A 26,083-nucleotide genomic window follows, 5' to 3' on the forward strand; every position below is an offset into this window, starting at 1 on the left:
CCACGTCATTCCCCCCCCCCCCCGCCCCCTTCTCTAACATGTAGACATTGTATACTAACTTTCTAATTGTAATATGGCCTCTGGTCAAATCTAAAAATCTATTTGTTCTTAAGTCCCTAAATGGGCTACTTACTCTTCCAGGTGCTTTTGAGATCTGTGTGGGTTGATATTTTTTTGGCAACATTTTGTAAATTGAATCGCTTTGGTTCAGGCTGCAGAGTCCCAGAGCTGGGATTTGAAGTCAAACCTGAATTTGAAGTCAAACCTTGCTACTGTTTACTTTGCTTAGATTGTGTAAAAAATGTGGCTTACGTTGAATATCTATGCCTTTTGTCTTGGAGTTTGAATTTTGATGTGTGTTAAGCAGATGGTGTGTATGTGACCATGCCATAGTTAACCCTTCTAATGAGCTTTCCTAATTGAGGACATTTTACAAGCAAGCTTACTGCTAGAGGGGTTGGTACGCGCTTCACATTTAACTCCACTGGGAAAGAACTGGATACTTTTCCTCGTGTCCCTGGGCTTCAGCCTCTGTTTCCCTTTCCTTTGCTGATTTTTCATGGTATCCTTTCATTTTACTAACTTCTACCATAGGGCTGACTGTAAAGTGCTGAGTCCTCTATATTATTCTAGATCCCACCAAACCTGAGGTTGCTAGCATAAGTATTCATCACCATTTTCTCCCCTTTGAAGAATGAGACTAGAAATGGAATTGAGTTGTATGTAGTTTTCAGATTGAGCCCGAAGATCTAATAACATTTTGATAATGTTTGGGAAGGAGTTCTTAGTTAAATCGGGGATTTCTGTGTTTCTTGACTGGCATTTAAGCAGGGAATGCATGCCATGAAGTGATATGCTCCAGGGGCTGAGATAATTCTCTACCTTCTAACTATATAGAATTCTTCAGGGTAGAAGTTATCTCCAGGAATTAGCATTTCTGGCTTATTTGTGTACCCATGACAGAGCCCTATAGAGGCCACAGAGGAAGACAGATTAGCCCTTGGTAAGAACCAGAGTTGTACAGGTAGGTCATTTTGGTGGTGTCCTGCCTCAACTGCCTCAATTTACCCTGTGGAGGAAGAGTTGGCTTGCATACTACAAGTGGGTGAAAGATGGGAAAGTAGTAAAGGAGACAGTTTGGAATGACCATAAACTGGATAACGGTATGGAAACATTTCTGAGAGGTGAGAGGCGGCCCTTGATTTGTGATTGAATTGACTAATACTCTGTGTGATTTCTTTTTCCCCTTAAAGGGTTTAGAGCTTGTGGTAAGGATTAGGAAACTACCTAGTTCTCCCATAGTTTTTCTGATGAACAGATTAGAGAGAGTTTGAGAGGTCAGCAAGAAAATGACTGAAGTGAAAGCATATGGAGGTTAGGAACCCAGAAAGGATGCCAAGGGGTGACGATGGTCAGGTAGTTAAAGCATATGGAGGTTAGGAACCCAGAAAGGATGCCCAGGGGTGACGATGGTCAGGTATAGCCGCAGGAAGGGAGTCAGGGAACTGGGTGGACTGGTACTTAGCATCTACCTAGGGACTGAGGGCATGGGAGGACCTTGCTTTAGGAATATCAGTTCTCCATGAAGATGGAACTGTGGGATTGATAACTAAAGACGTATTAGGTTTAGGGTCCTTCAAGGATCAGGTCATTTTGGAAAAGTTGGCAAACAGAGGCCCTGGAATCAGACTGGGTCCAGTCATTGTTGCTTCACATCCAGAGTGTGTGATCTTGGACAGGTTTTTAAGTATAGCAAGTCTTGGTTGCCTGTTATCAAAATGAAACAGCAGTGGGGCCTCACTATAGAGGTGGGACTGAAGGAAGCAACTTGTAGTTGTTTATTACTGCCAGCGCCTTGTCACCAGGTCTCAGCTTATGTCACTTCCTAAAAGTCTCTCCAGTCCCACTGTAGAATGGAGACCTGAAGACAGCTCTGTGATGTGCGTTTGCTTTCCCGAGTTACACTCGGGAGTTGGTTGTGAATGGCTTTCCGAATAAATCATCGGCCAAAACCGACAAGAAGGAAACAACAAAGTTCACCTTTCTGTTGTCAAATATGGAATCGTGTGGCTGTTGCTCATATGAAGGTTGATTTCTAGAATACTAGTGAAGTGCTCAGTCTAAAGGACAGCTAACCCACAGTCACTAGGGCTCCCTGATCTCAGCTTAGAATTTTCCATGCAAACAAGCTCGCAGTTCTCAGTTTACTGTTTGATTTGGGTGGACAAAGAAGTGACTCAGGTCTTCTGGGCTTCCTTGAACTTGGCCAACTGAGGAAATGCAAACCTGTTGCTTGGAAAATGACTTTGTTTTCAAGGCACTATTTGTTTAAAAAGAAACTTTTGTTACAATGTCAAAATGACTTTTTTTTTAATTTTGAAAAAATTTTTTTCTTACACAATATATCTCGATTATGTTTTCTCTTTTCTCTACTTTTCCCAGTTCCTCCCCAACTCCTCTCTCATCCAGATCTACCCTCTTTCTGTCTCTCATTAGAAAACAAACAGGCTTCTATTTGGTGATTTCCTTCATATCACCTTTTTATATGTATGTATTTTAGAAAGCTTTTACTCTGTTATGTTTCTGTACTATCCTACAAGTGGCCCTTACTCTTGTCTCTCCCTGTAGTCCCTTCCCCCACCTCCTCTCCCTCCCCTGCCCCTCTCTGCTTGATCCTCCTATTCCAGCCTCCCCCACTTCCATCCATCCTTTCCTAAGGAGATCTGTCCCGCCCCCTTCCCTTCCTTTATTTCTAACTAATGTGGTTCTCTGACTTGTAGCTTGGTTATTATTGAACTATGGGGGATAATGCATAGCTTTAAGTCATTGATCATGACTAATGAAATTGAGGCTGAAAAATAGTGCTGTTGAGGTCAGGACTCTGTAAGCGCTTCTAGCCCGCCTACTTGTCAGTGTCCTCATGTGCATACATGGTGTTTATTGCTCTGAAACACAGCTTCAGTCTAGCCTGCTAACTTCATTTTTTATTTGAACCAGTGATATTTTATTTTTTATTATTTTTAAAATATTTTGTTAATTTATTCATATTACATCTCAATTGTTAGCCCATCCCTTGTATCCTCCCATTCCTCCTTCCCTCCCGCTTTCCCCCTACTCCCCTCCCCTATGACTGTGACTGAGGGGGACCTCTTCCCCCTGTATATGCTCATAGGGTATCAAGTCTCTTCTTGGTAGCCTGCTATCCTTCCTCTGAGTGCCACCAGGTCTCCCCATCAAGGGGACGTGGTCAAATATGAGGCACCAGGGTTGGTGTCAGAGTCAGTCCCCACTCTCCACTCAACTGTGTCCATTGGCTAGATCTGGGTAGGGGTTCGAAGTATACTGCACATATTGTCCTTGGCTGGTGCCATAGTTTGAGCAGGACCCTTGGACCCAGATCCACACGTCATAATGTTCTTCTTGTAGGTTTCTAGGACCCTCTGGATCCTTCTATTTCCCCATTCTCCCATGCTTTTCTCACCTAAAGTCCCAATAGAGTGTCCTCCCCTCTGACCCACTTTCCTAGAGAGTGAAAGACCAATGATATTTTAGAGTTACTTTTGTTATTTTTAGGTGTAGGAAAGTGATTTTTAGGAGGGATATCTCTTGTGAAACACTAAATACTTATTTCTGCACTTGTGACTTATTCACAAGGCTTTATGAGTGAAATAGCATTGTTTTACTCATATAAACCAACATCCTCTCATTTTTGAATTGAATATTTAATTATTCTCATATCAAATATGCATTATTCATCATGATTTAGAGTAAATTTGCAAATGTAAAACTTCCCTTTCAGTGTCTCCCCTTTGAGGAAAGCTAGATTTTAAGATACTTGCCTTGACTAAAGAAATGTCCTGAATAAATAAGTTTATTTTAAAATCTATACTACAGTGAAATCTATACTATCAGCTTGAGAGAAGTGTTCAGACTTATTACATTGCCGTGCTGGAAATAAATGTGGCCACATCATAGGAAACCTTTGAAAGGAACTTTGAAGTACAGTGTTATCTACAATGGTGCTTCCATCGTTAATGCGCATGTTATTGTTACTGATTTGTTATTTTATTATAATAAAGTTTCATGTGCTGTCAGAAAGTGAAGTGCTACATAACTCCTATGAGGTTCCTAATATCCTGACACATTTTAAATCACTGATATTGCTTCAGTTGAACAAAGCACCAGGGTTTTACTAAAATAACATACTTCCCCCCTAGCTTTCTATTTTTGTGACAATTAGAAAGATGTAGTGTGAAAGAGAGGTAATAGTTTATTCCTAGCTAATTTGACTATAAAATACACAGAATGAATTGTACATTCTAGATTGATTGCGAATGAAATTGGATGGTGATGACTTTTGTCTCAGTGACAATAGAGTACAGTAGTGACAATAGAGTGTCTTGGTTTGCATGGTACACAACCAACCTTGACGAGAATTTAACCTTAGTGTTCCCTGTGCTTAATTCCTAGAATCTAACACGTGACTTGGAGAACAGGGAGAAACAACAGCTGCAGATGCTGGACCAACTTAAAGAGATCCAGAATCACTTTGAGACCTGTGAGGCCAATCGTAAGCACGCTGACCTGCAGATCTCAGAGCTGAGCCAACATGCGGAGGATGCCACCAAGCAGGCAGAGCACTACCTCAGTGAGTTCCAGAGGTCAGAAGCCCTGCGACAGGAGGCAGAGAAGAGGAGAGAGGAGCTGAAGGCCAAGGCGCAGGACTCCATCCGCCAGTGGAAGCTGAAGCATAAGAAGTTGGAACGGGCATTGGAGAAACAAGCTGAATCCCTTGAGCAGCTGACAGAAAAGAACAGTCAGGTATAAGAGCCAGGTTCTTAACCCCTAGTTTATCCCTCCTGTGAATAAACGCTTAAGGACCGTGCTGTGTCTATACATATCAATATGTCCTTACACAAAGAGCCGTTAAATATTGTCTAGTTAAAGGGAAAACATTATTTAGAGTTTGGATTTTAAAAATCTTTGAAAATATTTTAATATTTGGAGGCTTTTCAGAGTTGAGGGATCTTCAGCCTTCTGTGTCAGTTTAGCTTATGGAGTTTCCTAAAGTGAATTATTTTTCAATATTCTAACTTTCCAGAGGAAAAATGTCACTCAATCGTTCTTAACATCACGTGGCTTTCCCTACTGCATGTGTTTTAAAATCTCATTTGTTTAGTATTTTGCTTTAAGGATAGGGTGGAAAGAAGCATGTTGGGAGTGTAGTAGTCACTAATGTCCTCTGAACGGTGTTACAGGAGGCTGATCTAAATGAGCAACACTGGTAGTCTTCTTGGCAGAGCATCCTCCAGACCACAAGGCTCCTTATGGCTACTGTGTGCTCTCCTGACAGCAACAGAAAGCCCTGCGGAAAGCTTTCTATGTAGTCGTGTTTCTTGTCTCTTGCATAATCAGTTACATTCAGTAGATTTGATGTTCCTCTGTTGATTTTCAACTGTATCCTTGGGTTGAACTAAACACATGTTAATAAGAATAAAAAGCAAAGTCATGATTTTTTTTCTTGGTCCATGTTTGGTTCTTGGTTTATCATATGTACTTTCTTGTTTGTCAAGAACTCAAAATGGTCCAGAATAATCACTTGGTTAAGCAGTCTCTTTTAGGAAAAACTAACAATAATATCAAAAAATGAAAATTCAGGATGCTTATATTTATCAGATCAATTGACTTTATTTATATATCATTATTTATAATGGCTGATACTTGTTTTGGGTCAGATGTCACCACCACGAGGCCTTATCTTTTAAGTTTGCACTTTTTCAGATTTAAGATCAAGGAATTTGTATTCACTGTTGAGTGCCTTTCATCTGAACTCATCTGACACACAGTGAGTGGCTGGTTGCCAGGATGGAAAGTACTCCTAAAGCTGTGTACTTGACTCTAAATTGATTTGATCTGAGCAAATTCCTCTACCTTGATTATACTGCTGTTAGCCTGGTCTGGCAACTCGTTTCATGAACAAGCTTGTATGGAAAGGCAGCTAGAGAGCAGAAAGTTGGTATCGATTGGCTGTGAGCTATCTAGGGATTCTTACTTCTTTTTTTTTCCCTTTTATTTTATTTTATTTTATTTTATTTTTTTCTTTATTAATTTATTCTTGTTACATCTCAATGGTTATCCCATCCCTTGTATCCCCCCATTCTTCCCTCCCTCCTCTTTTCCCCTTATTCCCCTTCCCTATGACTGTTCCTGAGGGGGATTACCTCCCCCTGTATATGCTCATAGGGTATCAAGTCTCTTCTTTGTAACCTGCTGTCCTTCTTCTGAGTGCCACCAGGTCTCCCCCTCCAGGGGACATGGTCAAAGGTGAGGCACCAGAGTATGTGAGAAAGTAATATAGGGATTCTTACTTCATTAGAGAAAATTTACAAGAGTCTATGCCACCAGGCAGCGTCCCAATTTATGGTGCTGAGCACTTACTAGATTCAATTTTCAGAATACTAAGAATTATTAAACAATCATTTCCCAGAATATTCCTGATAAAATTATTTTTTTATCACTTAGCATTACTGATGATAAGCAGAGAAGTAGTTCTAAAGTGATTGCTTTAGTTAGGGTAGGATTACAATTATCACAGCAGGCATTGTAATTTCTCCTTTAAAAACCTTAAAAATTAATGCTGCATGTCACAGTGTGAGCATGGGTAATCAAGAGGGAAGGGATTAGAAATGCTACACTGAGGCTCCAAGTGTCCAGTAAATCTGTGATGCTAAATATGTGGTGAATCATCTTGGAAAAATGTAAAAATATCTAGCAGCTTGGATGATGGCCCATACCTGCTGTACAAGTGTGAGTCCTTAGACTGGGTCATAAAAATTCACATAAAAGCTAGGTACAGTGGTACACATCGGTGATATCAGGATTGGGGACCAGAGACTGGTGCATCTGAGGGACTTCTTGGTCAGTAGGTTAGCCAAAACACCAAATGTCAGGTTCGTTGAAAGTAATAGAGGAGGACATTTTATGTTGGGCTGGGGTCATAGGTCATTGGGGTATTCAGTGCCCTGGGTTCAATTCCCAGTAATACACACACACACACACACACACACACACACACACACACACACACACACACACACACGTAGCAAAAAGAGGGAGAGAAAACAGCTTGTTGAATATTGCCTATAAGGAATATTTACTTAATATTTAATTTTTAATACAAATCACAAAAACACCTTAAGGCATAATACATTCTACTTTTTTATTTTTAGCTAATTAGTCTCATAAAATGACTCTTGGGTATATTTGCAAATGTATTTTAAAGTAAAAATGGTACTTACAAATATAACATCTTGTAATCTAAAGAATGAATTAATTATTTAATGCATAGCTTTGGAGCTTTCCTGGTCCATTTTCTGTGGTCATATGGTACAGTTTTTCCATTTGTAAATTATTCTATGCCTAGTCTGTTTCTCTTTGTAGCATAATTTATATTCCGCTCTAAGATTTGCCACTTAAAAGTGTATTAAAAGACTAAATACTTGTCTTTAAATCCCCCGTATTTCTTCTATTCTTCTTATATACATTTATAGAATCTTGGTCACATGCCACAAATCTATTTTGCTTACTAAGGGACATATAGTTTTAAGCAAAAGCATATATAATCACAGAAAACTGGCATCAGAAAGCAAGAAGGGTCAGACCATTTTCTTTCCTTCAAGGAGAGGACATAGGAATTTTGACCAGGGATGATTATGCGCAGATGAACACCCGGTGAGAGTGCAGTGCTTCCACAGCTCCAGTGAGCTGCCTGTCCATTAGGGTAGTTTAGTTTCCGGTTTTCTTTTTAAGTGCTGGTGGAAAGCCTTGGTTTTCTGATGTGCTTTGAAAAGTAAAGAGGAAGCATTAGGAACCTGGGTCTGGATATAGTGTGCGGCACTTGTAACTTTCCCCGTGCTTTCCTATTCTGTTGTTAGTACAGCTCACACTCCTCCCCGTTTCCTCTCTTTGTTCCGATAAGTTGGCAGAATTATCGACTGCCTTGTGTACTGAGCTTTTCGCTTGATCGTGTTTGGCTTTAAGAATCTTCATTTGCCATCTTTGCCGTCTATGACTTTGTCCCCTGCTGAGGAGGTTATGTGCTGTCCTCTAAGAGCTGAGCCATTTTAACAGTTTAAGGTAAGAAGGCTCATTGCTGATGTGTTCCACTTCTTGAGCAGGTGCTGAAGCCTCTGAGATGCAGTTTAGAAAGTATTCGTATTTTATGCATTTTTTCCAAATGGAGAAAATATTAAAACCTCCCCTATGTACCTCTTAGTAAAATTACAGTGGTGATATGGACATTGGTGGGAGGCCTTGGAGGAGTTGCCTTTTTTCCTACTCTTACCAAGGTTTAGATAATGCCATCCTTTTCCCCATTCTTATTCCTCACAGCTTTTTTATTTATTTATTTATATTCTTCACTCATATGTTGCATCCTGAGTGCAATTTTCCCTCTTTCCTTTCCCTCTGTCCTCTTACCTCCCTCATATCTCCCCTTCCCCTGCCCTCCTCCCCTCAGAAAAGAGCAGGCCTCCCAAGGACAGAAACCAACAGAGCATTACAAGCTACAATAAGATCAGGCACAAACCATCCCACCAGGGCTGGACAAGGCAACCCTGTAAGAGGAAAGGGGTCCCAGAAGTAGGCAGAAGGGTCAGGGCAGCCCCCCTCACCCGTGCTTCCACTGTTAGGATTACCACAAGAACACCAAACTTCGCAGAGATAATATATATTCAGAGGACTGGGTCAGACCCTTAGGGGCTCTCTGATCTCTGCGAGTTCCCATAAGCCCTGGTCAGCTGATTCCGTGGGCTCTGTTCTCTTGATGCATCCCTGACTGCTCTGGCTCCTCTGGCTCCTCTCTTCCTCTGCAGGAGTCCCTGAGCTCTGCCAAGTGCTTGGCTGTGGGACTCTGCATCTGCTCCCATCAGAGGAAGTCTCTGAAAGGGAGAAAATACTGGGAGAAATGGATGAAATTGGGGGCATTTGGGGGTGAGGTGGAAACCTAGTACAGTGGAAACTCCATGGAGTCTACAAGAGTAACCCTAGTAAGATTCTTTGTAGTGGCAGACATGGAGTCTGAGGCAGCCGTCTTCTGAAACCAGGCAAGGCCTCATGTGGAGGGATTGGGCACTGTGCCATCACTAGCACTTCTGACCTCCAGGTTGTCCTGCCTGTACAGTGTGCTGGGACCTGAGTCTACCAGAATTGTCATCAAAGTGCCCAGAGAGTGGTTTTGTTTTGTTTGTTTTTTCCCCCATTGTGCTTGTTTCCAAATCTCTCAAGGGGTTTGGCACCCATCTCTCCCTCCTCCTACGTCTTAAATGGAATTCTTGCATTCCTTATTTAGAGTTTGTCAGGATCTCACTGAAGTCCGTATCTCAATCTTCACCATGGTCCTACTTTACAGAGGCCCTCAAGTCACTCTACTCAGATTCTTCTCTGTCTGTAATTGTTCCTTGTTCACACCTTTAGTTCCAAAATCTCAGTCTTAGCACACCCAGCCCTTAACCAGAAGGGTTATCAATATTATATGAATATTACTTGAATATATGACAATGAATATATTAATATTCATATGTTCAATATGATGCAGAGGACTAGGTCAGAGCCTTACAGGCTTCCTGATCTCTGAGAGTTCCCATGAGTCCTGGGTACCTGATGCTGTGGGCTATGTTCTCTTGGTGCCTCCCTGACCCCTCTGACTCCTCTGACTCTTTCTCTCTCTCCTCTACCACTGAAAACTTGCTTTTCAGGAACTTATAATGGCAAAGAAGTTCCAGACCTGGCCAGCCTCCTACAGTTTTCCAGCTCGAGCTGTCATTTTTTTTGTGTGTGTGTGTGAATTGATATGATCTTGGGAAGAAGGTGAACCCTAGAGAACTGTAGTGTAGCAGGGCCTAAGATTCAAAGGGTGCTTACTGAACAGTTGTATTTCTGGGCCTGTTGCATTATGAGAAAAGAAAGATTCCTGCTACTTAAACCAATGCCAGGAGGAGAATATGTTACCACTTAGAGTTATGTCGTGAGGCACCACCTTCATCTTCAGCTGGAGGCCTCCGAACTCGTTCTTGGGTGTTTGCTCTATCTTTTCCGAACCTGAATCATGCACTTAAGCTGTCTCCTCTTACATTCTTGCCACAATATCCATACAGGGTATTTCCATCTTCTTTAGTGGAACAAATACAGTGATTCCTTTAAAAAGGTGTTTCTCTTTGATTTCTGGAATTGTAGCTCTTATTTCAGCTTATACAAAGTTGTTACTTCTCATAGAAGGGTACAGGGTGAGAATAAACAACAGAATTTTATTGGGCTCATAGTTCTGGAGTCTGGGAAGCCCAGGAACATGGTTCCACCATCTAGAGAAAGCCATTGCACTGAGTTATAACATGAATTTATTATTATCATTTTGAAGGTAAATGATTAATAATACTCATGTCATAGACTTATTTATGGTATAACTGTTAAACACTTACTCCCTTTCTTCCTTTTTATTTCATCTTATTTATTTCAGTTATGTGTGTATGTATGTATGTATGTATGTATGTATGTATGTATGTATGTATGTGTGTATGTATGTATGGTGTTTTGAATACACTTTCTCCACAGTCTCCTACCCTCTATTTCTTACTTCTCCTTGATTTCTTTTTTTTTTGAGGGTGTCTCCTTTGTCCCCCCAGTTTACCTTTTCATTAATACAGATGTATATGGATGTCATTTTATGTAATTATATAAACTATAGGTAACTGTTTCAGATTGACCTTTCAGATTCTGAGAGGAATCTTAATTTTTATCCTACTACATCTCATAAATGTACACAGAATTTTTCTCAGAAGGAAAAAGGAAAAAGCAAAAACTAAAACTACAAAATCATAGAGAAGATGGTATGTTAAGTATTGGCAACAAACATAAGTATTGCTCATGGTGCCATTGTGTGTGTGGGGGAAGAATTGTGGCTTCACTGGCTGTTGTTGTCATTTGTAATGAGTGTGTGGTGGGAATCGCAGACCGGGATGGTTGGGTCTTGACCTCTGTTACCCAGTGTAATCTCATACCCGCTAGGTTGTGTTTCTCTTGAGTAGTTTCCCAACCTGTGCTCCCCTTAAAGTGCTTATGCCCATCCTTGTGGTTGCTCGTTGCTGTGTTGCTTGTCAGGTATTGGCATTATTTGATTGGTTTACCACAAGTGACACACCTCTTTTAGATGTTGTGTAGGCTCCCCATGTTATCTTTTATCTCTTCTTTCTGAGTCTCACTGGAATATGCGTTACTGTTACTCTTCATAATGTTTTAATATTTCAGTGTCTAGAAAGTCACAATAGAAGTTTGTGTCCCTCCTTCATTCCTCTGCCTTATTTTCATCTTATATTTAAGTAAATTTTGATCACTGTAGATTAGTACATTTTAGTAACAGGTATCTGAAATACATGTTCACACCAGTGTGGTATATTATGATATGTGATTCTCCGTAGCTATATAATGACTATATGTGTATCTCAGTCTAAAATTACTTATCATTAACATTTGTAAAATATGGTTTTGTGAAATTTTCTTCTCCTTATGGATTAAATTTTATTTTATTATTTGGAAGATCCATGGTGTATTTTGTATTAACCTTCTTTTCTTCTGCTTTTGCTTTTTATTCATAACCCACTAGATTCTAAAAGAGAAGGATGAATTGAAAAGCCAGCTGTATGCAGCATTACAGCAGATTGAGAATCTCAGGAAGGAAGTGAATGACATTTTAAGCAAGCGTGCCTTGCAGGAGGAGGAGCTTGACTGCAAGGAGAAGAAACTCAGTGACCTTCTGTCTCACCAAGCTGAACTCGAACTGGACGTCAAGAATTCCCTCGACACCATCCAAAGACTGGAAAGTGAGTTGAAAAGACAGAATAAGATTCAAAGCCAGTTAAAAGCTGAGAAAGTTCACCTGGAGGAAGAAATCACGAAGCTAAAGGAGAGCCAGTCCCAGGACAAAGTCAAACTCCTTGAGATGCAAGAGTCGGTCAAGGACTTGAGTGCCATCCGAGCGGAGCTCGCTAATAAGTTGGCTGAGGAAGAGAGAGCCAAGAAAGCTGTACTCAGGGACCTTTCTGAGCTGACAGCCCAGGCAAAATCTAAAGAAGAGGAAATGGCCACCATTGCCACACAGCTGAAGTTAGAACGAGATGTTCACCAGAGGGAGCTGGAAGATCTCACCTCCTCGCTGCACAGCGTGAAGACGAAGCACGAGCAGAACATCCAGGAGCTGATGAAGCACTTTAAGAAAGAGAAGAGCGAAGCAGAGAACCACATCAGGACGCTGAAGGTACCTGTGCTCAGTTGTCTTGATGACACCGACAGAATTTTTTTTTTCTTTTTTCTGGTGGCTCATGAAGTTAATAAAGCATAAACTTTTAGAGATCGTTTGGTATTCCCAGGCATGGCAGGGAAGATAAAACATACAATAAAGAGGTTTATTCATGTCTGTTTGGACAGATTGAAATGAGTTATAGCAGCCACCTGGGAGCATCTATTTCAGAGCATGGGAACCCTTTAAAGAGAACATTTATTTTTAATTATTTATTTTTATTTTTTTATTTAATTAATTTATTCAGATTAAAACTCAGTTGTTATCTCATCACTTGTATCCTCCCGTTCCTCCCTCCCTCCCGCTTTCACCCTATTTCCTTCCTCTAGACCACCGAGGGGGACCTCCTGCCTCACTGTATGGTCATAAGCTATCAAGTCTCATCTTGGTAGCCTGCTTATTCTTTCTTTGAGTGCCACTTTTTAGCTATTTTGGGAGTTCAGGAAAGGTAGAGGTGGCAGTAAGTCCTGGACCTGAAACGTGCCCTCATTCAACGTTTATGATGTCCTAAAATACAAAAGGCAAAGATTTGACAAGGCCATAGAAGCTCTAGCCACAATCTTTATTCCTATGGTAACTAGAGAGACACAGCATGTCGGACGCAGAAACCCAAGGCCTCTGTGATTTACTCTTTCTGTTTCACATCGAAGCTGCTTTCCTAATTGAGCCCTTGCATTTGTTGAGATGTTTTTAAAGTCTATTAGCGTTGGCATTAACATCATGCAGAACAGTCACTAGATATCACGCGGTTGCACGTGTCTCCGTCTCCCTACTTTGCTTTTTCTCTATTGTACTTAAATGGTATTGGTTCCATATTATTTATTTATGTTTTTAATTTCCTTTAGTCAGAATGAAACTCAGGAAAAGTTGTATTTGTTCTGTTATCATCAGTGCTTCATTTATTTCTCATGTTCTAATAACTTGCTTGTATTTGCTCAGTAGGCAAATGAATGGAGGGAGAACAAAAGGAGAGATGTTGCTATTAGTCCTTGACCCCACAGGATTAAGGCGCACTATTGTTGCATGCTACTAAGAAAAAAAATACCGTCTCCTACATGAGGAACTGTGACATGATGTCACATAAGCTAACATCCCAAATAGGAGATGGGAAAGTCTGAAAAACTTGAGTTTTACTATTCCTTAAATAGGGTGCAATAGCCCTTTAGAATGATGAGGACGTGGACAAATCTAGAATCAGGGTTATGTGGAAGAGCTCTTATCACTTGCGGAATGACTGACCATTGCCATAATACTGTTAGAAAATATTTTTGAGCACTCTGTGCCAGTTACAGCTATTAGGAGTTTATATGTGCCAATCGTTGACTACATCATTCCTGATAATAGTTGAGAAATTGAGACATAGGCATGCCTGGCGAATGGAGAAATATGATTTCCAGCCAGGTGCTCAACTGCTTGAGTTCTTACTTGGCTGTCCTGGGAAAGATTTAGAACCAAGATGAACTTGGCAATTAGTTTGATAGGTAGGTGGTGAATAATGTCAGTATTTGTGAACTTAGAATATGCAGACAGCACTGAAAATCCGGAGAGAACAATGGCAAATCTCGTTTCCAAACTGGGTTGAATTATGTGAGAGAGTTTACTCTTAATCCTGCAAGTCTAGGTACACACAGTTCAGTACATAGGGTCTGGAGGTGAGAGGAAATTGAAATTAGGATGAAGTTAGGTAGGAACCAGGAACACATGAAAGTTAGGTGCTCTCACAAGATTTGGGACCTTGTGCAAGGAGAAAGAGAAAAATAAATCTTTAGAACACTAACATTAAAAGAAAGGAATGAGAAAAAAGTTCTAGAAAACAAGAAAAACAGAGCACATGAGTGACAGGAGGAGACTCAGAAGAGAAGGATATCTCGGAAACCCAGAGGATATTTCAGGAAAATATGAAGAGGTGGCTCAGCAGTTTAAAGCACTGGCTGCTCTTCTGGAGGACCCGGGTTCCATTCCCAGCACCATATGGAAGCTCATTGCTGTCTACAAGTCTAGTTCAAAGGGATCTGATGCCCTCTTCTGTTCTCCATGGCTCCAGGAAAATCTATGGTGCACAAATAGACATGCAGACAAAACCTCCACACATAACATAAGTAAAAATAAAATATTTAGTGTCACATGTGATAGACAAACTAAGTATGTAACAACATGTTCATTCCATTTCACCACAAAGGCCAACAAGGACATGAGAGGGTCCTGGATCTAAGACAGAGTGCTCTGCACCCAGCATGAACATGGCTTCCTCTGTGGGTTTTGGAGGGCACCACTGAGATGTCCCTGATAGGACTGTTCTACGCAGTTGTTAAAACTGGTCGATGCAGAGTTGCACAGCACTAGGCCGTTTAGGAAGCGCTTTTGGAATCATCTATGGTGAGATGACTGAGAACCAGGAGAAGTTGCTTACGTGAAAAGTGTTGAATTGGACAATCACTCTGGATTTTCAGAATCCTTTTGACTTTTTAAAAATGTAAAATCCTGAGGCCTGAGCAGGGCAGGTGCTGCTCTGTAATGTGATTCAGCAGGAGTTCGAGGAAACAGACTGAGGGCCCAGCACTTGCCTGCCTTAAACCAGATCAGTTAACCTAAGGCATGGGCCTTCATGGCACATGATTTTGTTAACACCCCTTTACTTATTTACCCGTTTATATTTAGTAAGATGGGTTGGTAGCAAAGATCCTTACATAATGCACACATTGAACAATACGCAGGAGAGCTTCAGCCAGTTAGTCTGTAACGGCGGGTGTCTGTGTCTTTCAGCCTCACATAATTTACTAATTTCTTGAGAGGCTCATAATGCGTGGCTGCATCACCGCAACTACTGTCTAGTCACCGTGCTCACACCTAGTTTTAAAATTGGCAAATTTATAACACGCTCCAGATATTGTTAACATTTTCAGAATATTAGGCTCTTAACCTCATTTTCATTCCCACAAAGTCATTTTCTAGAGCCTTCTACTAGAACCCTAACCTGAAGGATACATTTTTGCAATTGTTGGCTCTATACTATTGGCAAAGTTATATCATTTTTAATGCTTTACCACCAAAATAGAAATAGGAGTTACTTTTACACCACTGGTTATTGTGAGTGCATAATTTTGCAAATCATCAAATGAAATGTAGATTTAATTTAAAAGAAAAAAAATCCACCAAACAGGTAAAGTATTAGGGAAATTAAGAATGGATACCTTTAAACATAGACTCTGAGTGGAAGAAAAACGTCTAACATAGGATTTGGCAAGTTTAATGGTGCAGACTGGTTTCAAATGAGGCATAGCATGACAGGGGTGGGGTTGGAGGGAGATGAGCCTGAAGGCTTATGAGCAGGCTCTAGGTGTCACTGACCTTCTGGAGAAGGTTCCTGTTCACCTGTGCTTTAATAGGCCATAAAATAAAGTAAAAAGCAGTCTACTGAAACTTAAAATTGTAATTGAGCAATTTTCCTGATGAGAGACTTTATTTTGTAAATTTATTCTGGGGCTGTGAATACAGGATTGCTCTTAAAAAAATCAATTCCTTTGTTAATTCAAAGTGGCATCAGATCTTAGCCGAATTTTGTGGAGTAAATAAAATATAGATTTTGTTTAAAACCTTCAAAGCTTCTTTCAGGAGGTTGTGTCCAATGATTGTGTTCCAGTATACTTAATTAATTACGTGACGTAGTAATGAAGGAGGCAGGGCTGCCATTAGCAAGGCGGAGAGAGCACTCGGGTAGTGTGCACGTGTGTTCCATGCATTCTAGCACCAAGCACAAAGGGAAGGAAAGCACATACAGTATTATAGCATATATTTTAAACCGATTTTATGAAGGTGCTTACTGACTGTTAGTGACTGGTAGGTGTGTCACGTTACGGCTGACACTTGTGCTCAAGTGGTGCTCCATATTTGATCACCTTCCTTTGGTAGGGAGGCCTGGTGACACTCAAAGAAAGAACAAGCAGGCTACCAAGATGAGACTTGATAGCCTATGACCACATAGTGGGGGAAGAGGTCCCCCTGAGTCATAGACCTAGGGGAGGGGAATAGGGTGAAAGTGGGAGTGAGTGAGGAACGGGAGGATACAAGTGATGGGATAACAATTGAGTTGTAATCTGAATAAATTAATAAAATTAAAAAAAAGTCTTATGGCAGCATTCCTCCTGAGAATGCAGGTGTCAGGAAGAATTCCTGGATTCAGGTCCTCTGCAAGCTTTTTATGTACAGTATATCTGGCTAAGTTATGAGCTTCTAAACGGGAGTCAGTAAGGCAGTAATAGCACCTCCCTGCCCAGGTTGTTGAGATGATAAAGGAGGTAAAACTTGCCGACACTTGAAGTCCTGTATGATGGTACCTCCGGCATATTCTTGTTTTGGTTAGTTATCTTTGCTCATTATGTTTCCATATACATGTGGAAAAGGTACAACGGGAGGTTTGGAGGGAGGAAAGGGAAGGGAGAAACTTTATTAAATTGAAATCTGAAAAATAAGTGAATGAAGAAACAGTGCTCAGTTTGGTTACAGTAGATGTAGATGGGAAGAGGGTTGGTGATGGACAACCGCTTCATACTGTTCTTCACGTCCCATGAGGAAACCGACCATTCAGAGTATCACCTGAAGTGCCTCTGTGGGCATCTTCTTTAACGGTGCCTTCCTTCCTCAGCAGCCTCTCCCTCTGCCAAAATACCCAGGAAGGACTTCTCCTTCGCTGGTGTAAAACTGTTTTCTCATAGTATTTTTCAGTTCGTGTCTGTCATCTTCAGCACCCTATCATGGTGCCTGTCACTTAGCGAGTGTCTGAGGCATACTGAACACGCGCAGAGAGCCTCTGCTGTGTGTTTGGCTTCTGGGGATTAACAGGGGCGCTAATATCTTGCTGTCCTTTCCCCACAGCTACAGTGTGGATTATGTTTGGTATTATTTAGCCATGGCCAGTCAGCTTGCTCTTTCCTCCTTGTCTTTACGTCAGGCCGAAAGCTTGGAAGATAAGAACATGGCTAAAGCCCATCGCTGTCAGCTAGAGAAGCTGAAATCCCAGTGTGAGAAACTGACAGAGGAATTAACTCAGAATGAAAATGAAAACAAGAAACTGAAGCTAAAGTACCAGGGTCTGATGGAGCAACTAGAAGAAAAGGTAAAGCGTAAGGGAATTCTGATTTAGAGAACTTATTTTTTAAATTTTACTTTATGTATGGTCCATACAAATAGTATTCCAAGTCTTTAGGAACCTTATCTTGGTGCCATGAGTAAAGACAGTTTATTAGAACATTATGACTTTTATTATTTCAGCCAATCGCATGCTAGTACATTAAAATTTTTTTAAAATTTAAATTTATTTAAAAAAATTATTCACTTTACATACCAATTATAGCCCCTTTTTTCTTCCCTCTTCTCCTCCCAGTCCCATCCTCCCCCCCCCCCCCACCTCTAACCCCTATGCCCCTTCCCTAGTCCTCAGAGACAGGGAACCAAACAAGATGCCAGAGGTACCACCATACAGGACTTCAAGTGTCAATAATAGTTTTACCTCCTTTATCTTCTCAAAAACCTGGGCAGGGAGGTGCTATTACTGCCTTACTGACCCCTGTTTAGAAGCTCATAACTTAGGCAGATATAATGCACATAAAAGGGTGCAGAGGACCGGAACCCAGGAATTCCTCCTATCAACTGACCCCAGCCTACCAAGTCTCATCAGGACTGCCTGCATCCTCTTCCTCTGTGGCCTTACCACAGGAGTAAGTGATCAAAGAGTGGGCAACTGAGTCCATGGCAGGGACAGCCCCTGCTTCCTTTACTAGGGAACCCCTATGGAGACTGAGCTGCCTATTGGCTACATCTGAGCAAGGGTGGGGGGTGGGGGGTCGGGGTGGGGCTAGGTCCTCTCAATCCATGGACATTGCTTGGTTCATCAATCTCCACTGACCCCCTGGGCCCAGATTTGGTGGCTCTGTTGATCTTCTTGTGGAGCTTCTGTCCCCTCCAGGTCTTTCTATGCCCCCACTCTTCCATAAGACTCCCTGACTTCTGCCCAACATTTGGCTGTTGAGACTAGGCTTCTGCTTCAATCCCCTGCTGGATGGAGTCTTTAAGAGGATCTTTATGGTAGGCGCCTGTCCGGTTCCCTCTTTTCAACAGCTTCCAATCTCTGTTCTAGTTGCCCTTCTGCATGAGAATTAAGCATTCTCCCTAGGTTCCTCCTTGTTACTTAGCTTTTTTAGGTCTGTGGATTGTAATATGATTATCCTGTATTTTGTGTCTACTACCTGCTTATAAGTACGCATATACTATATGTGTCCTTATGGGTCTGGGTTACTTCACTCAGAGTGATCTTTTCCAGCTCCATTCATTTGCCTGCAAATATGATATCCTTGTTTTTGATAGCTGAATAATATTCCATTGTGTAGATGTACTGTAGTTTCTTTATCCTTTGCTTAAGAGCCATCTGGGTTGTTTCTGGATTCTATCAATTATGAGTAGCACTACTATGTACATAGTTGAGATCATGTCCTTGTTGGATGGTGGAGCATCTCTTGGGTATCTTACAAGGCCTTCAGATAGGAATTCAGAGGCAAGGGTCAAGTTAGTTTAGAATTTTTAATTAAACACGTTTAAATTTAGGAATTTAGGGCACTATCTTGCCTGTTCAACTTTCTGTCCTCCCCTGACACCCCATGTTCATCCTCCCTCTCCTCTTCCTCCTCGTCCTCCACCCTCTCTTTTTCTTTCTTTCTTTCTTTCTTTCTTTCTTTCTTTCTTTCTTCCTTCCTTCCTTTCTTTCTTTCTCCCTTCCTTTCTTTCTTTCTCTTCCTGCCTCAGCCTCCCGAGTGCTGGGATTTCAGGTGTGTCTGCTTACTAGCTGTGCTTGACTATTATGGGCTGGTCTGTTTTGCTTGCCTCTAGTACTGTGCATTCTTACTGTATTTGTTATATGTGTGTTGTTACTATGGATATGATGCTACCGTTCCCACAGCTAACATAGTTTCTGTATTATTGTGTTACATGTTTTATATTTCCTTATCCACAATTAAGAAATATTGTCAAAGGGCAGGAGAGATAGCTCAGTGCTAAAGAGTGGTCTTCCAGAGGACTCTAGTTTGGTTCTCAGTACCCATATCACAAACTGCTGATGCCTCCAGCTCTAGGAGATTCAATCCTTGTGTCCTCCACAGGCACTCACACATGCTACAGAATACCCTCATACATACATATACTCTAAATGAAAACAGATCTTTACACAAATCCCTAAACAGTGTAAAGTTCCCTTTGCTCTACTTAGCCTAAGTGTGTCTTACCTGCTTCTGTTGGTGATGTACCATATGTTTGTGTGTGTGTGTGTGTGTGTGTGTGTGTGTGTGTGTGTGTGTGTGTGTGTGTGACAGAGTCAGAGAAGTAGAATACTCACCTTAGAACCAAATTTGAAGGGTTAATGATGGAGCTACATTGTTGTGTACTAAGCATGCACTCAGATATGGTGCCTGGGGCAGCATACAGATGAGACCCTTTCACTGGTTAGAACTATATATGCAGTTTTGAGATAATGTTGTTTGGAGCCAGAGTGTCTGATTTTGGAGGTTTTAGATTTTTGAGTATTCGCGTATACTTAATTAGGTTCCTTGGGAACAAAGTCCAGGCTTAGGAGGCATTTATCTTATATGGGTTTTACCTTTGGAGCCTGAAAGTAATTTTGCATTCTTTTATCTTGATTGTGTTTTGATTACAAAGCATTGCATGAGGTCAGCTGTAGAATTTTTCACTTGTGACATCTTGTTGTGCTCAAAAGGTATGAATTTTGGATTCTTACAGATTTTCAATTTTTGCATTTGGGATATTTGGTTTAGTCAAGTCTTGACTGTGTGTTCCAGTGGAAAGTGAAGATAGTTTTGATAGTTTAAAGTTAAGGACACATATGAAATATATCTTCCTTGGTGGTAGGGAGTTAGAAACAGATTCCACCACTAACATGAAATCTGTAGATACTTTAGTCCCTTGTAAAGACTTGGCATAGTAAATGCATAAGGTCTACATATACACCCTCCGTATTTTACCTCATGTATAACATATAAGTGTGTATATTCATATGCTATTACTTAGGAAATAATGACAAGGAGAAACATCTGGATGTGTTCAGTGTTGATGGATTTTTTTTCTACTATTTTTTTTGATAAATATGATTTGAAACCCATGAATCTGAAGGGTTTTATACAATGCAGCTTGAATTATATTTAGTATTTTTATATATATGCTATTTATATATTTTGATTAACTTCCTTAGTATAGACAAAGATAAATAGAATCTTATTGTGTACTCTACAGAGGGTCTTCTCTGTGAGAGGTAGCATGAGGAGTGTGGATAAATAGGTTTGTATCCTCTTTTAGGAGCAGCGTGTCTTTTTGTAAGTTCCCTAAAACTCAAGCCTCAGTTTTGTTTTTAGAAGATTATAATAATACCTTTATTCTTTGTAAGACTTTATAAAAATGTATACAAAGTAATTGGCTCAGCATTTCATGTCTGATGTATAGTTAATGGTAGCTGGTGTTATTGATTTGTTTTTGCTAAGCTTCCAAATATTTACTGATTAATGATTTAGCCAAGTAGAGTGGAGAGTGGGATATTACTTTCTCACATACTCTGGTGCCTCACCTTTGACCATGTCCCCTGGAGGGGGAGACCTGGTGGCACTCAGAAGAAGGACAGCAGGTTACCAAGAAGAGACTTGATACCCTATGAACATATACAGGGGGAGGTAATCCCCCTCAGGAACAGTCATAGGGGAGGGGAATAAGGGGAAAATGGGAGGGAGGGAAGAATGGGAGGATACAAGGGATAGGATAACCATTGAGATGTAACAAGAATAAATTAATAAAGGAGAGAAAAAAAAACAAATGATAATTATCATTTATGGTTGGGACTATTTTCAGTGTTGGGCTCTGAAGTTGAGAAAATATAAGGACTTGCCTGGCATTGGATAGAACAGCTAAAACAGATACAAAGTTTCTTTGCATTTCTCTCCTTTATTTAGTGTCAGTACAATGAATCCCACTTGTGTCTTTTCATTGAATTTGTTGCATTGAGTCTAGGTCACAGTTACTACATTGAGTTATTTTATGTCTTTTTTGACATGTTTTAGAATGGAAATATTTATTGATTTTTTGTTAGAGAAACCTAGTTAAAACCTGAAATTTCCTTATTAAATGTATCTATGATAACCCAGGCTTCTGTGCCCTGGAGATGTAAAGAGGGTAGATGTTAGTGCTCTCACAACCAAGATGATACCAGAGAGGTAGTGCGCCCCTCAGTTCTGTCTAATCAGTAGGCAGTGTGTGTACACTGTATCAACCTTGCTATTCACAGTAAAAACATTCACTGTGATCTGGCAGTTAAAAAAATGTAGTTTGTTTCCATTTAGACATCTGCTTAGGATTGCAGTTTTTTTGATTTTGGAAACATCTATGAGTGTGAGATGTGTGGTCTGTACCGGATTCACTACTTGGCAAGATCACATCTTCCTGTTTTTGACTCAGCTGTTTGATGGGAGCAAGAAGCAGCTCTTGACTTCAGTTTTCTAGAAGAATGAGAATAAAGGCAATCATGTGAGCATTTTGTACCTCATGCTTTGAGCCATTTTAAGCATACCATTTCCTTTCTTTGGTATTTTAAGTATTTTCTAAACTTTGCATTTTTAAGTTCTATAAATAGGGAAGAAACTGTCACCACCATATATTAACCAGAAAGTAGCTTCTATCTGAGACTTCCAAGTCAGCACTTCTCAACCTGTTGGTCGTGACCCCTTTGGGGGCCGCATAGTAGACATTCTACATTACAATTCATGACAGTGGGAAAGTTACAGCTAGGAAATAGCAACAAAAATAATTTTGTGGTTGTGGGTCACCACAACGTGAGGAACTGTATTAAGGGGTCGCAGCATTAGGAAGGTGTTTCAAGGAAGCAGTTGTTTCAAGGAAGCTTTCTTAGATTCCTGTCTTAAAACAAGTTTAAGTAAGTGACAATGTTGGAATTAAAAGAGAAATAAAATATCTATTAGTGGTCATTAATTGAATAATTTCTTGTTATTTGAATAATTTGCTTTTAATTGGCTAAGTTGTTATTAAGTTCAAAGTCGCCCTTGACTTCAGCAGAGAATTACCTGAGCCAGCACATGGGTGATGTGGTATTAGTTGAGGAAAGAAGATCAGGATGCAAGGTGAAGTGAAGTAAGACTTGAGAAGTGAAGCCTCCGTCTGCCCTTGCTGGGCTGACAAGTGTGTGCTGCCACGCCTGCATTTTACACATGGGTGCTGCATGTCTGAGCTCAGGTCCCTCTGCTTGGAGAGAGCAAGCGTTTTACCCACACAGCCACCTCGTGAACCCACAGATCTGATTTTAAAAGTACTGAATCCCAAGCTTGCCAGTTGTGTTAGTTCTTGGTTTGGTTGAGGGGCCTGCCACTTCTTACCTTAGGTCACTGTTGATATTTACAGTCCTGGAGAGGGAAGCAAGCATGTTGGTTACTTTTCACTAAAATTCCTTCCCGGTAGTTTCATATTTTTATTTCTCCAGTTGCCTATGATCCCCACAGTACATATTAGGCCATGTAATGCTATATATGATCAGCTCTGGTATGCAAACCAGGGCCATATGAAGATTTCCTATCACACCTGCTTCTATGATTGCTTTGAGATTAATTAGGCCTTTCTAGCCCTGGCTGACCCTAAAAGGGAACATGAAATGGTGGACCATATTTGTTTTCATTGACTTTTTCTTTTATTGCTCTTTAAAGTGCTCCTTAATGCAATTCATTTTCTTATTAGATGCTGACCAAGTGGAGTTCTGTAGATTTTAGCCAAAACCAATAGGAGATATTCTTGTTGTAGATACTAGCAGTGTGACCTAGTGACTCACTTTTACCTCCCTTCCATTCTCTTTCATGAGCAGTAATGCTTTAAGGGAAGGAAGAGAGGAAGAAACCCTGATGGGTTTTAGAGACTTGTCAAGTGTGCAACTCTTGTTCTTTGATGTGTAATTTTTTTCTTCTTAAATTAGGGAACACACATTCCAAATGCATAATTGAAAGCTTCATTTGTTTTCTTGTCCATATTTTGTTTCAGAAGTAGAAATGCGTCAGAAGTAGATGACTTTTAAATATCAAATGTTGTTTCTGTTTCTAGGTATTTAGCTTGAAAGAAATACGTAATAATTACAGAATGATCCTCATACTGAATGCATAAAGTGCCCCCCAGAAGGTATTCTTTTTTCTAACTACGAATATTAATTTCTAGGAATATAGCCAATGCATACCCCACCACCTTTATTATGCTAGTAATGATCTTTGTATTACTCAACACTGTCTTAAAGGAGGGTGCTAAAAAGCCTGAGCCAAAGATAATTTTCTTTAAATGGAGGTTGAAAGTTTAAATTTGAATTTCTGCTTATTTGTTTGTTTTATGGATAAGTTTTTAAGCCTGTTGAAGCCAACCCTGTGGATTGGGGCCATTCCCACCTGGGATTTAAAATGCAGGAAGTCAGACAGCTTGTGTTCTAATGTGCTGTCTCTCCTTCTGTTAGCTCTGCTGTTTTATTCAGTATCTCAGGCCAATTCTTTGTGCATTGTTAATTGTAGCTCCCCCCCATCCTTAGAGGAATTTATACAGAGTATCTCAGAAAAGAGAAGGAACAGCGTGTATTTGTATGTAACTTGCAAAATAGCATTTTGTTTTGGAACATCAATCTTCTAGTAGAGTTACAGTGTTCTTTCATTTGCTTGTTTTAAATATTCATGAAGAACTAGCCCATTTGTGCACACATGCCTTCAGTGAGTTCAAACTTAATTTGTGACAAAACACCCCTAAAGAAACTTATGAAACACAAGAAATTACCTGGCTTCAAAGAATTTGTCTCATTCTTAGTGGGTTTTGTTGTGTGACTGGAGTCTGTTATCCTTGACACAGAAGAGGCTACACTAAGAAAATGTTTGTAAAGGAATAGAAAATGATATATTAATTGATTGGTATTTGAGATACTCTGTTAGGCAAAAGGAGAAAAAGATGTTTTGGCTCAGAAGTACTCAGATTGTTGAGGGGCGAGACATAGGACTCACATTATGTCAAGTGGTATAATGTGAAATGTCATGGAAACGGCACATCTTCCTGGCCAAAGCCTGAGGTTATCTGCTCTTAATGTAATATTCATGTGGATGAGGATGGTACATCTTATGGTCTTTAGCATGAGTGAGTGTTAGAGTGAGTAGTCAGAGCCCCAGTCTGACTACCTGTGATGTCATTGTCTACCTGCCACTGGGCGTGGCCCTGCCTTGTATATAAAACAGCAGACACACCTCGTTCTTCCCTCTCTCCCTCTCGTCTCCTAAACCCCTCTTACCTCTTCTCTCCCTCCTCCTCTTTCTTCTTCTCTTCCTCTGTCTCTGTTTCTCTCTGGGGTACCCCTCCCTCCCTTTTCTTCTCTCCCCATGCTCATATAATAAACTTTTCCTGGCATCTTACTTCTTAATCATAGAAAGTAAAGAATTCTCACCTTTCATAAACTCTTCTTTTTGTCTGCGTTTCTCAGTACTGTTGTTCTCGAGACGGTTAAGTATTTTTATGAAGTTCTAGCTGATTTCCTGACTTTAGAGTTGCTATTACTTTTAAATATGATTGTGCATCTATCTGTGTACATATGATGTGTGTACATATGGTTCATGTGCTGTGCTGTATGCATGTACAGGTCAGAGGATAGCTTTGTAGTGTCCTTTCCTTTTCCCTTTCCCTTAGTTCTAGAGATTAGACTGAAGTACTCAGGTCTCCTCAGCAAATGCTTTTACCCATTAAGCCATCTTACTGGCCTCCTGATTGTTTTTAATTTTTAATTTTTAAAATTTCATATTTTTTATATCAACATGCATGTATATTGAATACTTTGAATTTACAGAATTTACTATTATGTAACCTCTGTGTTTAATTAGGTTTGACAACAATGGCTATGATGTGACAAGCTCTAGAAAAGATTTCCAAAAACAAAAATTTACTTCTGCTTAACTTGAAAGACAGTTGGAATTGCAGTTTGGTAACTTTGTTTTCATATTTCTAATTAAATCTGTAGTGGATGCCTTCTGTACAAGGGTGGCATTTCACAGTGTGCCTTAGCTTTGTTGCCACCATCAGCATAGTAATGTGTGTTTTTAGAGAGTTAGGTAAATGGCTTTTAGATAGATCCACCTTTGTTTAGGAGCTTTTTGTAGTTTACAGTGTAGTGTTACTGTCTGGTGTTAAAGCTGGAGTCAGCTGTTTTCCTGAGCTATCTCAGCATGGCTGATGTGTGTAGCTCTGAGGCAGGAGGATCACCATGAGTTAGAAGCCAGCTTGCTCTACAAAAGGAGTCCAGGATAGCTAAGGCTACATAGAGAAACCCGGTCTTGAAAAACCAAAAACCAAACCAAATCAAACCAAAACAACCCAAACAAATGAAGAAAAAAAAAAACAAACAAAAAACACCTAAACAGACAAACAAAAAACAGAAGCCATACTCCCAGCACATTTTAATGAAATAGTCTTACTGGCTTTGGTTTCACTCTTAAGCTGTGTCTTCTACTCATTATCTCTCTTCCTCCAATGAGATGTTGAAGATGGTCTTAGGGTGGATAGACTTCATACTTGCTTATTGAAGTTAATTTACAGCTAATGAAAATTATTACTTTTGAAAATTAATGATTTACTTAGGCTCTGAGCTTACTTTATTTAAAATATGTTTTTGTTAAAGTA

The 26,083-nt window shown here is 40.2% G+C and overlaps 1 protein-coding gene across 4 annotated transcripts in view; it reads left to right on the forward strand.

Moving 5' to 3' along the window:
- Positions 1 to 26,083, forward strand: part of CEP128 (centrosomal protein 128) — a 361,366-nt gene that overhangs the window by 113,121 nt on the left and 222,162 nt on the right. For all 4 annotated transcript variants that reach the window (XR_014780873.1, XM_084791446.1, XM_084791448.1 and 1 more), the window contains exons 15-17: positions 4,471 to 4,821; positions 11,657 to 12,307; positions 17,298 to 17,462. Coding sequence is in view for 3 of the 4 variants with exons in the window: in XM_084791446.1 (XP_084647572.1) it covers positions 4,471 to 4,821; positions 11,657 to 12,307; positions 17,298 to 17,462 (1,167 nt within the window). In the remaining variant the exon portion in view is untranslated. The remainder of the gene's footprint in view (positions 1 to 4,470; positions 4,822 to 11,656; positions 12,308 to 17,297; positions 17,463 to 26,083) is intronic.

Source organism: Acomys minous, assembly GCF_964271855.1.
Source record: "Acomys minous genome assembly, chromosome: 8".
NCBI lineage: Eukaryota > Metazoa > Chordata > Mammalia > Rodentia > Muridae > Acomys > Acomys minous.